Genomic DNA, 19,802 nt, shown 5'->3' with positions numbered 1-19,802 from the left:
CAAAAACAGTGAAACCAGGACTGAACAGAATCCAAATATACCAGAAATTCCAAGAACGGTGATTCCGTCTCACACAGAGTTAAAACAACCAGACTTACAACATGAAAGACCAGCATGTGTGAGGAAAATGCCAAAAAGATTTGAAGACTTCATTACTTGATTTAAATGACGATAAATCTTTTCAGCTGATTGGAAATGTATTCAATTTGGATAATAATTACAAGTTAATGTTTCGGGTTGAAACAAAATATTTAAGTTGTGTAATTTTATCTGTGAACACTGAACAGTGATTAATTCGGTTTAAATATTTTAATGCAAAACAGTTAACATAATTGCTTGATGATAATAATACAATGAGAACATTTCGAGATGTTTTAAAACAGGAAAAGAACTACTAGTAATTTGAGAAAGGAGGGATGTCGTGTTTTAGTGAGACATTAATAGTTTATTTATCATTTGGTCGCACACTAATTGTTTATCATTTGGAATGACCTTCCGGAAAAAGAGCACCGGAAGTGGCATGTAACAAAGGGACTAGAAAAGTAAAATTGGTTACCAAGTTAAATCTGGTTTGTTGGTAGTTAAATCGGAAACATCAAACATAACAGTCACTTTAAATGTAAAATTAGGATCTAGCCCAGTGAACACCATACATGTACATGGTCCTTATAATTGAATGCTTTATTAAGTACATACAATTCAAACCGACTGTTTGATTAGAAGTTGATTGGTTGGTGCACATCGATGATGAAATTCAAACCGATTCCAAACACCATGTTAATCCAGACCAGCCTCAGTGGTGCAGTGTTTAAGTCATTGGACTACAGGCTGGTAGATACAGGGTTCGTAGCCTGGTACCGGCTCCCACCCAGAGCGAGTTTTAACGATTCAGTGGGTAGGTGTAAGGCCACTATACCCTCTTCTCTCTCACTAACAACTAACAACTAACCAACTAATAACTAACCCACTGTCCTGGACACACAGCCCAGATAGCTGAGGAATTATGTTTTTGGGCTAGCTTTCAAGACTTTTATAATCGTGTAATATCATGTTTTCAACACAGGTTTCAACACTTCTATTATCATGTAATCATCATGTTTTTCGACCCAGGTTACAATACTTCATCAATCCAGTAATATCACATTTTCTACCCATGTTTCAACACTTCTATCATGTTTTCGATCCAGGTTTCAACACTTCTATCATCAAGTAATCATCATGTTTTGATCCAGGTTTCAACACTTCTATCATCAAGTAATCATGATGTTTTGACCCAGGTTTCAACATTTCTATCATCAAGTAATCATCATGTTTTGATCCAGGTTTCAACACTTCTATCATCAAGTAATCATGATGTTTTCGACCCAGGTTTCAACACTTCTATCATCAAGTAATCATCATGTTTTGACCCAGGTTTCAACACTTCTATTATCATGTAATCATCATGTTTTCGACCCAGGTTTCAACACTTCTATCATCAAGTAATCATCATGTTTTGACCCAGGTTTCAACACTTCTATTATCATGTAATCATCATGTTTTTCGACCCAGGTTACAACACTTCATTAATCCAGTAATATCATGTTTTCGACCCATGTTTCAACACTTCTATCATCAAGTAATCATCATGTTTTGATCCAGGTTTCAACACTTCTATCATCAAGTAATCATGATGTTTTCGACCCAGGTTTCAACACTTCTATCATCAAGTAATCATCATGTTTTGACCCAGGTTTCAACACTTCTATTATCATGTAATCATCATGTTTTTCGACCCAGGTTACAACACTTCATTAATCCAGTAATATCATGTTTTCGACCCATGTTTCAACACTTCTATCATCAAGTAATTATCATATTTTGACCCAGGTTTCAACACTTCTATCATCAAGTAATCATCATGTTTTAATCCAGGATTTCAACACTTCTATCATCAAGTAATCATCATGTTTTTGACCCCGGCTTCAGACTGCTGAGTATTTTGGTGCATCTCAAGTGGGAACCGAAGTCCGACATGAAATTGTTCACATAGGAATCCTTCTCCGACTTCTTCGTCTCGAATATCACGACCAGCGACACCCGTGCATCCACTCTCGAGATGAAATACGTACTATGAGCTTTCTGTGAAGTTAAAAAAAAAGAAAAAAAAAAGAAGAAGAAAAGTTATAATTCAACATATTTATAAGAAAAGAAAAAAAAGACACTGAGGGTGATCGATCCTACAAACCAACACACCTTGGATAAATAATATTAAAGAAATATATAACAATGAGAGAAAAGAAGGAAGGAAGGAAATGTTTTATTTAACAATGCACACATTTTATTTGTAGTTATATGGCATCAGACATATGGTTAAGGACCACACAGATATTGAGGGAGGAAACCTGCTGTCTCCACTTCATGAGCTACTCTTTTCGATTAGCAGCAAGGGATCTTTTATATGCACCATCCGACAGACAGGGTAGTACATACCACAGACTTTGTTACACCATTTGTTGAGCACTAGCTGGAACGAGAAATAGCCCAATGGGTCCACCGACGGGGATCGATCCTAGACCAACCGTGCATCAAGCGAACGCTTTACCACTGAGCTATGTCCTTCCCCCAATGAGAGAAAAAGGTAAAAAAAAAAGAGAAAGAAATGAGTCCACTGAGAAAAACTGATACTGCGATCCGCTACAGGCGATCAATAATTAAACAATCATTCTGAGAGTACTGCTAAAGCAATACATGTCCCTTACCAGGCCCAACACATTTTCATATCTCCCAAGTTCAAGGGCCGTAACTCTGTGAAAAAGGAGTAAACTGCCATAAAAAAGAAGAGGTTTGTTTTATTTAACGATGCCACTAGAGCACATTGATTTTTCATCTTATCATCGGCTATTGGACGTCAAACATGGTCATTCTGACACTGTTTTTTAGAGGAAACCCGCTTTTGCCACATAGGCTACTCTTTTACGACAGGCAGCAAGGGATCTTTTATTTGCGCTTCCCACAGGCAGGATAGCACAAACCATGGCCTTTGCTGAACCAGTTATGGATCAATGGTCGGTGCAAGTGGATTACACCTACCCACTGAGCCTTGCGGAGCACTCACTCAAGGTTTGGAGTCGGTATCTGGATTAAAAATCCCATGCCTCGACTGGGATCCGAACCCAGTACCTACCAGCCTGTAGACCGATGGCCTAACCACGACGCCACTGAGGCCGGCAAACTGCCATGAAAGTCAAACTTGATCCACAACAGTCCATGATAAACAATATAATTAAAAATTCATCTCAATATCTTCAGGTATTGCCCCCCAAATAAATTTCCATATCTCCTAAGTTCAAGGGCCATAACTCTGTGAAAAAGAGGTAAACTGTCATAAAAGTCAAACTTGATCCGCAACAGTACCTAATAAAGCTATATACATAATTTGAGCTCAATATTCCAAGGTATTGTGAAAGAACATCTGGAAAACTATATGTGGGACAGACAGACAGACAGACAGAAGGATGGAGATGAAACCTACAGGTTGGACCGGTATGAGACTAATAAATGTGTAACATTCTATGGCAATGCTAGGCTCAGACTGTCAAATGCCAGCAGAAAGTTATACACCGAGAATCGAGTTGTAAGAGCACTCAGACTCGCAAATGGACAGTCATAGAAGTCGTAACAGTAGAAAGTTGGCCAACTTTGTGCTGGCAGTTGGTAGTCTGAGCCCGGCATTATACACCGAGAATTGCTAAGATTAGCAACTGGACAATCGTAGAAGTCACGATAAAAGAAAGTTGGCAAACTTTGTGCTGGCAGTTGGTAGTCTGAGCCTTGCATTACACAACTATAAAACATTACATCCAGAATTTAAAGGGACAGACCCAAGTTTTGAAACACATTGGTGAACATTTTTACTGCTAATATTTAAAGCCATTTTTGTAAGCCATATAAAGCCAAGTCATAATAGAAAGTTGGCAAACTTTCTGCTGACAGTTGGTAGTCTGAGCCTAACATAACTCACCATGTCGTAAAAACAGCTGATTTTGTCTCCCGTCTCCGCCACGTCCTTCTCATTGATCCTCATCAGAACATTCGGCCAGTGGTTGGTCGGTCGGTCCTAAAAAAAATTAACAAAATAGTTTGGTATTGTTATCACACACCTGTAATTTAATTTAAAATTGCTATGTAAAATTTGTAATTGTCAAATGGAGGTAGAGACCTTAATATAGACATCCCCTTTTGGTCAATCCCCAACTTTAATACAAATGTTAATAAGTATTGTTTGGGTTTTTTAAAAACAAAAACAACATTATTTATATTTAATTTATTTTTGTTGTTGTTGTTGAATAATTTTATTTTAAATTAATTATAGAGGTATTGAATTAATTACTGTCTACATTGATCTGGCTGTTCTATTAATAAAACTTAAAATAGGGAAAGAGATAGGTAGGTGGAATATTACTCTCCGGGCTCTAAGAAAATGTTTGGTAATGCGTCAATGTATCGATGGTCTGTTCTATTCGGAAAAAAACCAACACTTAAACTGGGAGGGGGGAGGGAGGCATAATGTAGGTAAGATATAAAATGGCCATTTGACACGTTTATCTTACAAAGAATTGTTTAAAAAATATATCTAACGACCCAGTGAGATGCAATTTGGTACAGTGCTACCCTCAGTTCAAATCTCCCGCTGTACATTGTAATCATGTGCTGCAGTGTAAGGAATGGGATGTACCCAGTGGTACAGCGCTCGCTTGATGTGTGGTCAGGTTCAGGATCGATCCCCGTTGGTGGACCCATTGGGCTATTTCTCATTCCAGCCAGTGCACTATGACTGGCATAATAAAGGCTGTGGTATGTGCTATCCTGTCTATGGGATGGTGCAAATAAAAGATAAATTGCTACTAATGGAAAAATAAATGTGTCAAAATGACCATGTTTGACATCCAATAGCTGATGATTAATAAATCAATGTGCTCTAGTGGTGTTGTTAAACAAAACAATTTTTTTTTTTTTTTTCATGTAGTAGTTGACATACAGGTCACACAGTGATCAAGGGGCGAGATGTAGCCCAGTTGTAAAGCGCTCTCTAGATGCGCAGTCAGTTTGGAATCGATCCCCATCGGGCTATTTCTTGTTCCAGCCAGTGCTTCACAACTGGTGTATCAAAGGCTGTGGTATGTACTATCCTGCCTCAGGGATGGTGCATATAAAAGATCCCTTGCTGCTAATTGAAAAGAGTAGCCTATGAAGTGGCGACAGCGGGTTTCCTCTCTCAATATCTGTATGGTCCTTAGCCATATAACTGTAAATAAAATGTGTTGAGTACGTCATTAAATAAAACATATCCTTCCAGTGATTAGTTTCAGGTTAACTTACACATCACAGAACAATCAATTTCAGTCATCCTTATTTTATTGGATGATGTGACTGTCATCACCATGGAACAATCACTCACGAGTCTCAAAAGTGATTTCAACATACATGTATGTTGGAGATGATATTTATCTACAACATGTCATCTCTTACAAAAAGTTTGTTTTGTTTAATGACATCACTAGAGCACACTGATTTATTAATCATCAGCTATTGGATGTCAAACATTTGGTAAATCTGATATATAGTCTTAGAGAGGAAACCCGCTACCCTTTTCCATTAGTAGCAAGGGATATTTTATATGTACCATCCCACAGACAGGATAGCACATCCCACAGACAGGATAGCACATACCACAGCCTTTGATATACCAGAAGTGGTCCAAAGACAGGTATATAAAGACACATGTGGCTGGAAGGTGTCTGGAACGAGAAACAATTTGCCAAAGACAGGTATATAAAGACTGTCTGTACATGTACGAGCATTATCATGGGCTGTTCTATTAACAAAATGGGGTAGGAGGTAAGGTAGGTGTCTGTACGAGCATTATCATGGGCTGTTCTATTAACAAAATGGGGAAGGAGGTAAGGTAGGTAGGATATTACTCACTCCTGGGTACGAGAAGATAGCTGGGAAGCTGTCGACACCCCTGGGTGGTTCCACAAATTTATCGGGGTGGTGGTATCCGGGTCCTGTGAACTTGTCCCTCACACCGGTGGTGTCGAACACAAGACAAACACTGGTGGCATCAGACTTTTTTTGAAATGTTATCATTCTGGAGAAAAAAAAAAAAAACCCATCAAATAAAGATGGAGACAGCAAATACTAAAGAATTTCCCATGAAAGACCATAATATATATCTTACAACAAGAGTGTTTTCAATCACAAACAAAAGCTAAATGAGACATGGAAATCAACATACTAAAACTGGGGAAGATGAAGGAAGGAAGGAAATGGTTTATTTACCGACACACTCAACACATTTTATTTTTGGTTATATGGCGTCGGACATATGGTTAAGGACCACACAGATTTTGAGAGAGGAAACCCGCTGTCGCCACTTCATGGGCTACTCTTTTCAATTAGCAGCAAGGGATCTTTTATATGCACCATCCCATAGTCGTGGTGCATTGGCTGGAGCGAGAAGGGGAAGATGACGTCGCTTACCAAAATGACGTCTTTGGTGGTCACTTGATTTAGTCATTTATTCAGGACTTCTAGATTTTTTTTTATAAAATCCACTAGCCATGGGATCAGTGACTTTAAACATTTACTAACCACGATTAAAAATTTCACCAGCCCTACTTTAAATAAATACAATTTTACTAATAACTAGTAATAATCAGATACATGTATGTCACCTAAAGAGGAAGCTACAGCTTAAATCTTCTTAGATTGGGGGTTGGAAGAGGGGGCAAGATATTACTTTTTATCGGATATACAAAGTATATGCAGGGTTTCAAAAATATGCTAGCCTGATGCCTAAGGCCAGTGGTTTTTAGACTCAGGCCATCAGATAATTACTTTGGTCAAGCCCAATGGCAAGTATTAAAATTAATTAAAAATGGTAAAATAGATTTAAACCATGTAGCTTATAGTTAACAGTTTTATTATAAAGCTAGCATAAAACGTTTTTTTTTCCCTTTTATACTGCTAGCATAAAACGTTTTTTTTCCCTTTTATCTATGATCATGACAGAGAATTTTAAAATATAGATTTTACTTACTTTGCAACAAAATCTTCACTTGCTTTGGCTGTCAGGGTCTTCATTTCAACAGAGGAGCTCTGCTTGGACAACACATCATAGAAATACAGACTGAACTGTAAAGGAAATGATACATGAATAAATAAGAAACTAGGATTCAGACAGACAGACAGAAGGATGGACATAAAACCTATAGGTAGTACTAAACCAAATAACTTCCAGCTGGGTCAAAGTTTGAGGTGCACCCAACGTTTGATAGAGAAGTGAACACCACAAGTCCTGTGATTGGTGATAAAAGTGAGTGTGTTGGTTGTAAAAAAATAAAATAAAAGTTTCATGTGGACAATTTTTTTTTATGCAATTTCATTTCATCTGTTACCACTGTGTCAAGTAGCCTTGTGCTTGAAACATGTATGGGGTACCTGTAAAAAAAAAAACAGTACTAAAATTTTGTGCGGAACTAGGGTAGTCATAGATACTACCTGTTATCTCAGAAATGAGCAGCTTGACTCTTAATTTTTTCTGATTCATTTTAAGGGTGAGGGGTGGTAGTATTTATATCCGTGGCATTTATGCCGAATGATATGCTGCAGGTAGAAGTTTTAGCCACATATGTTACTATTGTCGTCTATGGGATTTGATTTGGTAGTATACACCCTACAGTCCTCTCCTGTTGGACTGGTAGGGGACTAAACACAAACATTCTGAGAGAACTGGTAAAGCAATACCTGTCCCTTACCGAGCCCAACAAATTTTCATATTTCCTATGTTCAAGGGCCATAACTCTGTGAAAGAGTAGGTAAATTGTTATGAAAATCAAACTTGGTCTGTAACATGATACAGCTATTTACAAAATGATCAGCTTAATATTTTGAGGCATTGCGAAAAAATAGTCAGAAAAACTAATTTTTATATCTTTTAAATCCAATGGCCATAACTCTTTGAAAAATAGGTAAATCGTGATGAAAGTCAAACTTGTTTTGTAACTATACATGACAAGGTTAATATATGAAATGTCAGTCCAATATCTTGAGGAATTGTTAAAAAAGAACCAGGATGGAAAACTATGTGGAATAGACAAACAGACAGACAGAAGCACGGATACCAAACCTACAGTCCTCTCCGACTGAACTGGTATGGGATTAATAACTAGTTATTGCCCTAAGATATAGGGAATAACTGGTTATTGTCTTTATCCTGCGAAGCTTAGAATGGCGAATGCAGGATATAGCCGATATCTGAAGACAGTAACCAGTTATTTTTTTAATCTTGCAATCCTACAGGAATATCTGGAAAATCATTATTTATTCCATTTTTGTGTAAACAAATCGAGTATTGTCAACCTAGCAAGTTTTTTGTTGTATGACGTCATACAAGATACATGACATTATTTGTAAGATGCTAGCTACATTCTGTCATATTAAAAATGTGTTTCTAAATTCTAATTCATAAATAAATTTTGTATTGTTATTGCAAAACTAAAAGTTATATGTATTGTATTTACTGTACTTCAACGAATGATTTAAAGAGTATGTTTATTGAAAATCTACTCTGAAATAGTCGAGATGAGTCGGGCTTATGTCACGTGACCTATATTTTTGGTCAATAACCGAAAATATAGAGAATTATCTAGTCATTGTATCTTGCCAATGTATACAGTGATTGCTGGATAAATCGCTTTATCCTGTGAAGGTAAGAACGGTTTAATACTGTGGGGCGAGTGGCATTTGCCATTCACCTCAGCAAGATCATGATCACCCCCACAAAAGCCCAAGCCAATATTGATTATGAAGTGGCCTGTATCCTGCCACAAACTATCCCCACCAGCCAATATCGATTATGAAGAGGCTATGCCCCTCAAAATTAAAAAAAAAAAAATCACCATCCAGCAAAGTTTTTTACCAATAAAACTGGTGTAACCTCAGTCTGTGATGACTTTTTACATATACTACTCAAAAGAATTTAAGGGTCAGACGATATTTTTGACATTATTTTCTGAATCTCAATTATATTAGCTAGACCATAATGTCACGCATGGTATTGTTCCATTTTGACGAAAGTGGGTCTAAGCAACCCATAAATGAATTAAAATCCACTGTCATTGACACTGTTGACTAGTTCTAATGGCGAAAACATGCTTACATTTGCACGTAAATTAGGGCGAAAGCGAAAGGTCTGCTAAGTGCCCATAACTTGCTTTTTCACAAAGCGCTTCATTTGCACGCTTTGCACGTGTATTCCATGTTCCCAATGCTGAATTTCCGTATAATTGGAGCTTGCGTTCGTGTATGGTGCACACTCCAAATTCGACAATGGTACGACTTCAGCTGACTATAGAAGATCGAGGAAGGGCTATTGCTTGGCTTCAGGATGGCAATACGCAAAGAAATGTTGCTCTGAGACTTGGTGTCAGTCAGAGTGTCGTTGGCCGACTGTGGCAACGGTACCAAGCAACGAATTCTGTTCGAAATCGTCCACGTTCGGAAAGACCCCGAAGCACTACAAATAGAGAGGACCGCTACATCACCAATATGGCTCTACGTCAACGCACAACCACTGCACGCCGATTACGTGACAATCTGCGGACTGCGACTGGAACTTGAGTGTCTGATCAAACCATACGCAATCGTCTGAAAGCCAATAATCTACGCTGCCGTCGCCAGGCTGTTCGACCACCACTCCTACCACGTCACAGAACGGCCAGACGTCACTGGTGCACGCTTCATCTGCGGGCGGCAACGTGTTCATCGAGTGATGTTCACTGATCGAGTCCAGGTTTAGTCTCCAGTTCAACGACTGTTCGTTCTACAGACGTCCTGGGGAGCGCTTCGCTGACGTTAACGTTAGACAATGTCACCGGTTCGGTGGTTGGCAGCGTCATGGTGTGGGGCGGCATCTCTATCCACCACAGGACCCCCCTCTATGTGGTGGATGGCAATCTGAATGGAATCCGCTATCTGAATGAGATTATTCGGCCGTTGGTTCTCCCAGGCCTTCAGCAGATTGGCGGCGGGGCATTCTGCAGGATGACAATGCCAGACCCCACCGCGCCAGGGTGGTAACGGACTTTCTCAGACAACAAGGTATCGCCAGGAATTGGCCAGCATATTCGCCTGACTTGGCCCCAATAGAGCACGCTGGGACGAATTAGGCAGGAGAGTTCGGGATAACCATGCCCCTCCGGCCAACCTTCATGATCTGGGTCAACTTCTTATGGCAGAGTGGCAGGCCATTCCCCAAGAGTTCTTCAGACGTTGATCAACAGCATGAGGCAACGATGTGTCGAGTGTATTCGCGCCAGGGGTGGATTCACACACTATTAAACGAATGTTCTAATGTGTAAAATCCATGTTTGACAACCTTCAACTTTGACAGCATGTCATGTGACTTTCTTGTATACAGTGACGTTTATTTGTGGGTTTTTGTAAATATGGAACAATAAATTAAATTTTTGGTGTAGTTTACATCATCAATCTAATACACTCTGAAACTTATTTGGTTATAAATTTTTGACCCTTAAATTCTTTTGAGTAGTATAGATAAATATTCCTTTTTTTTTCTTTGTAACTTTATATAGCAGAAATCCAGTTATTTTCTAGCAAAATATCAACTATTACATCAAATTATTTTTCTTTATAACTTAAAAAATAGCAGAATTAAATCCAGTTATTTTTTAGCAAAATGTCAACTATTACATCAAAATATTTTTCCAAATTGAAATCAAATTCACCTATTGTTTGAAAATTAGCAATTGGCAAATTTGGGGAGTTCTAGGGCTATCTCTGCAACCTCGTATAGTTAATCAGTATATATTTATGACGAATCCTCTATATATTCTTTCAAAAATCCAACAAGGATGACAGACAGTTTATATTGAATTAAATCTCCACACTGACAAAGATATGGCTGCTGTTCTAATGGCTTTGCAATGAATATTTTCTCTGAACTTTATATTATATGTTTAGGATTCTCAAAGAAAGCACGGGTTTAAATTGAGTGGTGACACGTTACAATTTTGATGTTCTTCACTTAATTATGCAAAAGTGGCGAGATGTAGCCCAATGGTAAAATGCTCGCTCAATGCGTGGTCGGTCTGGGATCAATCCCTGTCAGTGAGCCCAGTGGGCTATTTCTCGTTCCAGCCAGTGGACCATGACTGGTATATCAAAGGCTGTGGTATATCAAAGGCTGTGGTATGTACTACCCTGTCTGTGGGATGGTGCATATAAAAAATCCCTCGCTGCTAATCGAAAAGAGTAGCCCATGAAAATGTGTTGAGTGCGTCGTTAAATAAAACATTTCCTTTCTTTTTATTCTGCAAAGACTATATGTGGGATCACTGGCCTCGATGGTGTCGTGGTTAGGCCTTTGAACATAAGGACGGTAGGTACAGGGTTCACAGTCCGGTACCGGCTCCCACCCATGACTCAATGGGTAGATATAAGACCACTACACCCTTTTCTCCCTCACTAACCACTTACAACTAATCCACTTTCCTGGAGAGAGAGAGAGAGAGAGAGAGAGAGAGAGAGAGAGAGAGAGAGGAGAGAGAGGGAGGAGAGAGAGAGAGAGGGAGGGAGAGAGTTTAGAGAGAGAGAGAGAGAGGGACAGAGAGAGGGAGGGAGGGAGGGAGGGACGAAGAGAGAGAGAGAGAGAGAGAGAGAGAGAGAGAGAGAGAGAGAGAGAGAGAGAGAGAGAGAGAGAGAGAGAGAGGGCTGTGTCCTGCCCCATGCACCTTTAAATTACTCAAGCTAAGAATTCTGACCTTTGACACGAGAAGTCCCTTGAACTTGAGAAGCCAAAGATACAATGCTGGCACTGTGCTCGATTTGGACTGACTAAATCCTTTCTTGCTCTGAATAATTAAAAAACAAAAACAAAAAAATTCATGAATAGGGAAACACTGACATGAATTCAAAAATTTATTCAGGGAAATAATAAATATTTAGCAGTTTTAAATGGAATGGTATGACTTTAACAAGAATTCAAAGATAAAAATTATTATAAAATGAATGAATGAATTAATGTTTGGATGGATGGATGAATGAATAGAAGAATGAATGAAAATTTACGAAGGAATGGACGAATAAAATGAATGAGTTAATGAATGAATGGATGGATGGATGAATGAATGAATGGAAGAATGAAGGAAAGAATGAACAGATGAATGGAGGGTAAAATGGGTATGGCACCATACCCAAAACCTTTTGCAGATTGTTTTATTTTTTAAGTTAACCTTTTGACAAAATTAATTACTCTATGATTTTGTTAATCCTAACCCTAAACTTAACCCATTTTCTTTCTGGGTTAGGCCCCCCCACACCCCCCCCCCCCCCCCCCCCCCCCCCCCCCCCCCCCCCCCATATTGACTGTGGTTGCATTCAATTCCATAGCGCCATATCCAAAAATGTCTTTTTGGAAAAAAAATACTGGAATGGAATGATAGATTTTTTAATGATACCCAGAACAAACTACAATAAACATTGGCTAATGTGTAACTAAAAGGATTTTAAAACATTTATACTGAATGAACGAATGATTAAGTTTCAAAAGAACTGTCCAATTTTATGATGCTGGACCATGTGATTTGTTTGTGTCATGTTAGAGTTATTGCCCCTACATTAAAACCACACACACACACGTGTGCACACACACACACACACACACACACGTGTGCGCGCGCACACACACACACACACACACACACACACACACACTTTTGGAGTAACATTTTCATGATATATGCAGAATACATTATTTTTAAAAATAATGAATGAATGACTGAATGACTGAATGATGTTTTCACAAAACATGCTTGGTTAAACAGTCAATTTTGAACTTTGTACACACACACACACACACACCAAATACATCTGTACACATATTTGGGTTTACATTTTCCTGGTACATGTATATCTAAAAATAATTCACTTCTCAAAGGGGAGACAATAATGTTGACTATTAAATAACTATCACTTGTTGACTGTGATAAATGGAATCATGTTTTAACACAACATGCTGGGACAAACACAGAAAGGATCAGAAAAAGAAATAGCAAACAAAATAAACTGAAATTCAATAACTTGTATCCCATCCCTTTTTCTTTCTTCTTTTTTTTGAGGAGAACTCCTTACAACAATCACAAAACAAGTGAAACACAATAAAACACACACACACCAGATACATCTGTACACATATTTCGGGTTACATTTTCCTGGTACATGTATTCAGCACGTATCTAAAAATAAATGACTTTTTAAAGGGGAGACAATGATGTCGACTATTAAATAACTATCACTTGTTGACCGTGATAAATGGAATCATGTTTTAACACAACATGCTGGGACAAACGCAGAAAGGATCAGAAAACGAAATAGCAAACAAAATGAAGTGAACTTTAGTAACTGGTATCCAATCCTTTTTTTTCTTCAGTAGAACCCCTTACACTAATCACACACAAAAGTGAAACAAAATAAAAGAACAATTATTCTAGAAAAAGAATGGTTGTAAATTCATAGTCAGCAACTACTAGGTGTCTAAACTTTGTTTTGTTTAAAGACACCACATTGACCTAAAGAAAGAAAGAAAGAAATGTTATGGATCACTGGTCAGTGCAAGTGGTTTACACCTACCCATTGAGCCTTGCAGAGCACTCACTCAGGGTTTGGAGTCGGTATCTGGATTAAAAATCCCATGCCTCGACTGGGATCCGAACCCAGTACCTACCAGCCTGTAGGCCGATAGCCTGCCACGACGCTGGTCCACATTGACCTAAGGTAACTGAGAGGTAAGTATCAAGGAATATTTTTTTAGATTAGTATAATATACAGTTCATAATCGTATGGGGTTTTGGGGTTTCTTAAAATTATATTATACATAATTCATTACAATTTACAGTTGCTTACAACTGTGTGTGACAACTGTGTGTGTGTGTGTGTGTGTGTGTGTGACAGAGAGAGAGAGAGAGAGAGAGAGAGAGAGAGAGAGAGAGAGAGAGAGAGAGAGAGAGAGAGAGAGAGAGAGGAGAGAGAGAGGGACAGACACAGAGAAAAAAAAAAGAAATGTTTTATTTAATGACGCACTCAACACATTTTATTTACGGTTATATGGCGTCAGACATATGGTTAAGGACCACACAGATTTTGAGAGGAAACCCGCTGTTGCCACTACATGGGCTAATCTTTCCGATTAACAGCAAGGGATCTTTTATTTGCACTTCCCACAGGCAGGATAGCACAAACCATGGCCTTTGTTGAACCAGTTATGGATCACTGGTCGGTGCAAGTGGTTTACACCTACCCATTGAGCCTTGTGGAGCACTCACTCGAGAGACACAGAGACAAGACAGACAGACAGAGATAGAGACAGAGAGAGAGAGAGAGAGACAGAGACAGAAGGAAGGAAATGTTTTATTTAATGATGCACTCAACACATTTTATTTACGGTTATATGGCGTTGGGACATATGGGTTAAGGATCACACATATATTGACAGAGGAAACACGCTATCGCCACTTCATGGGCTATTCTTTTCAATTAGCAACAAGGGATCTTTTATATGCACCATCCCACAGACAGGATAGTACATACCATGGTCTTTGTTACACCAGTTGAACAAGAAATAGCCAAGACAGAGACACAGACACAGACACAGAGAGAATTGATCAATTGTCTGTGCTGTGTACTGAAATGGAATGGAAAATTGTTTAACGTGCACATTCAGAGCAAGCTGTTGTAGCGCACGCCTGTTCTGGGCACAAGTACCAGCCTCAGCCGGTTCTTCCGTCCAGGACAGGAGTGCTGTGTACAGCAGCACGGGGTCTTCTATATGCACTTTTCCACAGACAGTATGCTTGAACCGTAATTAGATACAAGAACGGAAAGTTTTTAAAATACTGGATGAATGACACCATTATTTCAGAAAGTAAAAACAAAAGTGGTGAGATTCCTCCAGTTTACAGAAAAAACTAATTTAGCAAATTAGGAAATACAAACTATCAACAATTAATTACAACACTTATGTACCTCAGCTCTTGTCACTGGCAACTAGAAAGCAAAAATATAAAACAAGCACTTAATAAATAATGCACTTGCAGGGTTAATTGTCTAATGTAACCTTTAAAAACTGAGCATTAATTATTCTTGTAAAAAAAAAGATGGGGAAAACCCCCCACCTAAATTTGGATTACAGTATATGTAGCACTTGACTAATACATAATTTTTGGGGGGGGGGGGGGGGAGGGGCATGTTAACAAACAAGAAATTTATTTAAAAAAAAAATTAATGACACCACTAGAGCACAATGATTTATTAATCATTAGCTATTGGATGTCAAACATGTCGTCATTTTGACGTCTAGTCTTACAGAGGAAACCTGCTACATTAGTAGCAAGAGATCTTTTATACAGTATGTACCATCAAACGAACAAGATAGAACATACCACAGCCTTTGATATACCAGTCGACCTTAAAATTACATTCCAGAACAAACTCGCATTGCTACAGCTATTCCAAAGGGACGAATGCCTTAAGCTGTAATGACTGTATAAGAAACTTGTTTTGTAGTTAAAATAGCACTGTTTACAAGACTTCCATTTTTCACTGATACTAGAACTGCCCTGTCGGCAACACTCCCCCAAATCACCAAACCGACAAAGATATTACATGTTCCCTACTAGTGTGTGCACTCCCTGCACCCTCCCCTTAAATCTGCACCTGAGTATATAAGACTAACATCTGTAACCGATGCCAGCACGGCCCAGCTGGCAATACTGCCCCAAATCACCAACCAACAAATATTTGATGTCCCCTACTAATGCACTCCCTGCACCCTCCCCTGGAATCTGCACCTGAGTATATAAGACTTACGTTTTTCACCGATGCCAGCACGGCCCAGCTGGCTGGCAATACTGCCCCAAAACACCAAACGGACAAAAATATTACATGTCCTCTACTAGTGTGTGTAACCCCACCATCCTCCCCTAGAATGAGCACCTGAGTATATAAGACTTACGTCTTTCACGGATGCCAGCACGGCCCAGCTGGCGAGCCTGGAGTTAGCCTGGTGGAGCTGAAGAACGGCCGGCAGAAACTGCCACTCAGAGATCAGCACCTGGGCTTCTAGCAGGTAACTCAGAATGCTACACTCCAGACTGGAATCCAAAGAAAGGAAAAAAGAAAGAAATGTTTTATTTAACGACGCACTCAACACATTTTATTGACGGTTATATGGCGTCAGACATATGGTTAAGGACCACACAGATTTTGAGAGGAAACCCGCTGTCGCCACTACATGGGCTACTCTTTCCAATTAGCAGCAAGGGATCTTTTATTTGCGCTTCCCACAGGCAGGATAGCACAAACCCTGGCCTTTGTTGAACCAGTTATGGATCACTGGTCGGTGCAAGTGATTTACACCTACCCATTGAGCCTTGCGGAGCACTCACTCAGGGTTTGGAGTCGGTATTTAGATTAAAAATCCCATGCCTCGACTGGGATCCGAACCCAGTACCTACCAGACTGTAGACCGATGGCCTAACCACGACGCCACCGAGGCCGGTCTTAGAGAGGAAACCTGCTACATTTTTCCATTAGTAGCAAGGGGTCTTTTATATGTACCATCCCACAAACAGGATAGCACATACCACAGCCTTTGATATACCTAATTTAATGATTAACCAAAACTTTATTTGGATGTGTAGTTAGAAAAAACTTTTTAAGTTTTCTATTAGCAGCAACATTTTCTCCGAGACAGGACAGCACATACCAAAGCCTTTGATATACTGGTAATGGGGCACTGGTTGAGATGGATCTAATGTGGTTTAATCCTATGACCCAAGCACGTCATGCGAGCATGCTACCGACTGAGCTAAATCCCCCCCCACCCCCCTAATTTTCCATATAGTGGTTTACGGCCCGAGAGTAAATAAAGTTCTGTTCTATTCTGCAGTTTTTACCTGAAAGCCGACTTCACTGGACTGAGCAGGGGGTGATGGAATCCTCGTCTGTGCGCCTCAATTATCTCACTGGCGATCGTACTCAGGTCGACAAAACTCACGTTTTTGTGATTCGCCATGGCCGACATCTGCTCATATCTGAGAAATGGGTCAAGGTCATTTATAAGTCAGTTCTCAGAGTTGTCTACAGATGATTTTAAATTATTTTTTTCTATACCAGCTGACAATGAGAACAGCTGCACCCCAGAAAATAAGAATAAAAAAATGCTGTTTTATTATAGAAGTGCTATTTTGTGATTGATTATTGGATGTTAAACATTTGGTAATTTTGACATATGTGCTTTAAAAGAGAAAAACCACAACAGTTTTCAATTAGTAGCAAGGGATCTTCAATATGCACTATCCCACAGACAGGACAACACATACCACAGTCTTTGATATACCAGTCATGGTGCACTGGCTGGAAGGAAGAAAGGAAGGAAATGTTTTATTTAACGACGCACTCAACACATTTTATTTTCAGTATATGGTGTTAGACATGTGGTTAAGAACCACACAGATATTGAGAGAGAGAGAGAGAGAGAGAGAGAGAGAGAGAGAGAGAGAGAGAGAGAGAGAGAGAGAGAGAGAGAGAGGTAGGGAGAGGGAGAGGGAGAGAGAGAGAGGGGGAGGGAGGGAGAGAGAGAGAGAGAGAGAGAGAGAGAGAGAGGGAGAGAAAGAGAGGGAGCACTGGCTGGAACGAGAAATAGCCCAATGGGTCCACCAACGGGGATCGATCCTAGACTGACCGCACATCAAGCGAACGCTTTACCACTGGGCTACGTCCCACACCGCACTGGCTCAAATGACAAATAGCTGAATGGATCCACTGATGGGGAACGATCTCAGACCGACCGTGCATCAGGCAAGCACTTTATTACTGGGCTACGTCCCACCCTTTATGCTTAATTAAAGGAAACATGACACGAGACCATATTATAGCTCATTTTAAAAGCAAAATGATATAAAAATAATATACAAATAACTTTATAACAATAAAATACGTGTAGTTAACTTAAAATGAAGAAATTACGCTAATCAGTATCAAAGTACGATTTATGCATAATATTATTTATTCGTGAGCGTTCGGAAAAAAAGGGAAGTGACGTCACAGCTGCTGTACTCTTCCATTGTTGTTAACTGTTTATATATGGAGTAAGGGGCTTACGATCTTTTCAGTCCAACAGTGCCGTACTGCGCGGCCTTTGGGTGTAAAAATAAACAGTTTAAACGATCGGGATTGTCTTTTTATGGTTTTCCAAAGGATTGTATCCGAAGAAAGACACGTGTATTTTATCGCAAAAGAAAAGATTGGACACCAACACCGCATAGTACTTTGGTGTCGGCCTATTTACAGCCCGGAGCCCGAATGTTACCCGGAGACAAAAACAGTACTCGGTTGCGAATGCCAAGGTGTACATTGTACATATTTGGCACAAAGATACACCTCAGTATGATGTATTTATATATGTTAAAATAAAAATGTAGAAATTTTTATTTATTTATTTTTTTGGAAAAAAAAAGATTTTTCATGTTAGGGCCTACATAACAAAATCTGTATTCACCGTCCGAAGAAGGAAACGTCAATAAGTAATTAAATATGGCATATACAAACATGGGATTTGGCATGAGGATACATCTCAGTACGATGTATTTAAATATGTTTTTAAAAAAACCGTGTAGAAAATAATAATAATTTTAAATAATGTTTTTAATCACAAAAACGTTCCTCATCGCCCGAAGCCCCACAGTAACACGAAGTTCAATACAAAATAAACCACTACTGTTGGTGTCGAAATAACTATTATGTTTCATCCACGGGCTGACTTGAGAATCAGAGTGTTGTTTTAGTTAATTGGTCCTTTCTTTCCGTGGCCTGCACATGTGATTCCTGATTGGCATGTGTATATTGCAGGGTATCGACCAGGTAAGTGATTACCACTGTCTAGACATACGTACAAAATACATGCCAGTTTTTTTAAGATCACAGGGTATTGTGGCGAATCTAGGAAAAAAAGTGACAGGAAAAAAAGTGACAGAAAAAAAAAACAGGAAAAAAAGTCACAATTTTTAATTAAGAGATTTTTGTTAAATGTTCTGTGATTTTAATGTTGGTGGTTTAGGCAGATGTTCCACCCAATACCATGAAGAAATTCTGCCACATTCTTGCGGTCCTCAAGGCGATCAAGTCTGTTATCATAGAACCTCGACAATTACCACTAGATCTTTTGACACATTTCCACCACAACTTTGTTTTGCGAGTTGCATGTTTGGTATACATGAACCCCTCATGACAGATTTTGTGACCACCCTTATTGCTATGAATAACTTCCATATTAAATATACTTCTGAACGGGAACGGGAAACTCTATTAACGTGCCCCTATCCACGAAGGTTCAGGCACGCCCACCACGGATTTAGCCTCTGACTTCGCCAGTGACTAACTCCGGAGCAGGGAGTTTGAGTTTGGGCGGAATTTGGAAAAAAGCCATTTAGTAAAGTCACGCGAGCGCGGACCAAACAGCAGATACTTCGCAAACTTGAAGTAACACCGAGTGGGAGCCGTGTTCTGATTGGCTGAGTATACTTCTGATACTAGCAAGCTAGAGAATATATCTATATATAGTGAAACACATTTAACCTTAGGCATTTTATAAATCATTTCAATAGGAAGCCCTTAGTTTAAATCTATCCTAATCAGTAAGCTAGACCCAAGCATCACCCCTGCACAATATGAAGACTCTT

General features: G+C 39.2%; 1 protein-coding gene across 4 annotated transcripts in view; it reads right to left on the bottom strand.

Moving 5' to 3' along the window:
- Positions 1 to 294: 294 nt before the first annotated feature.
- Positions 295 to 19,802, bottom strand: part of LOC121377085 (KICSTOR complex protein C12orf66 homolog) — a 29,112-nt gene continuing 9,604 nt past the window's right edge. For 3 of the 4 annotated variants that reach the window (XM_041504954.1, XM_041504953.1, XM_041504956.1), the window contains 8 exons: positions 17,019 to 17,156; positions 16,076 to 16,214; positions 15,088 to 15,108; positions 11,829 to 11,918; positions 7,085 to 7,179; positions 5,968 to 6,133; positions 4,004 to 4,099; positions 295 to 2,121 (listed from right to left, as the gene is read on the bottom strand). In XM_041504954.1, coding sequence (XP_041360888.1) covers positions 1,945 to 2,121; positions 4,004 to 4,099; positions 5,968 to 6,133; positions 7,085 to 7,179; positions 11,829 to 11,918; positions 15,088 to 15,108; positions 16,076 to 16,214; positions 17,019 to 17,156 — 922 coding nt within the window. In that variant the 3' untranslated portion in view covers positions 295 to 1,944. The remainder of the gene's footprint in view (positions 2,122 to 4,003; positions 4,100 to 5,967; positions 6,134 to 7,084; positions 7,180 to 11,828; positions 11,919 to 15,087; positions 15,109 to 16,075; positions 16,215 to 17,018; positions 17,157 to 19,802) is intronic. The other variant, XM_041504955.1, reaches the window with a different exon arrangement.

Source organism: Gigantopelta aegis, chromosome 7 (assembly GCF_016097555.1).
Source record: "Gigantopelta aegis isolate Gae_Host chromosome 7, Gae_host_genome, whole genome shotgun sequence".
Taxonomy (NCBI): Eukaryota; Metazoa; Mollusca; class Gastropoda; order Neomphalida; family Peltospiridae; genus Gigantopelta; species Gigantopelta aegis.
The sequence above is the reverse complement of the archived record's forward strand: the minus strand, read 5'-3'. Positions and strand labels throughout refer to the sequence as shown.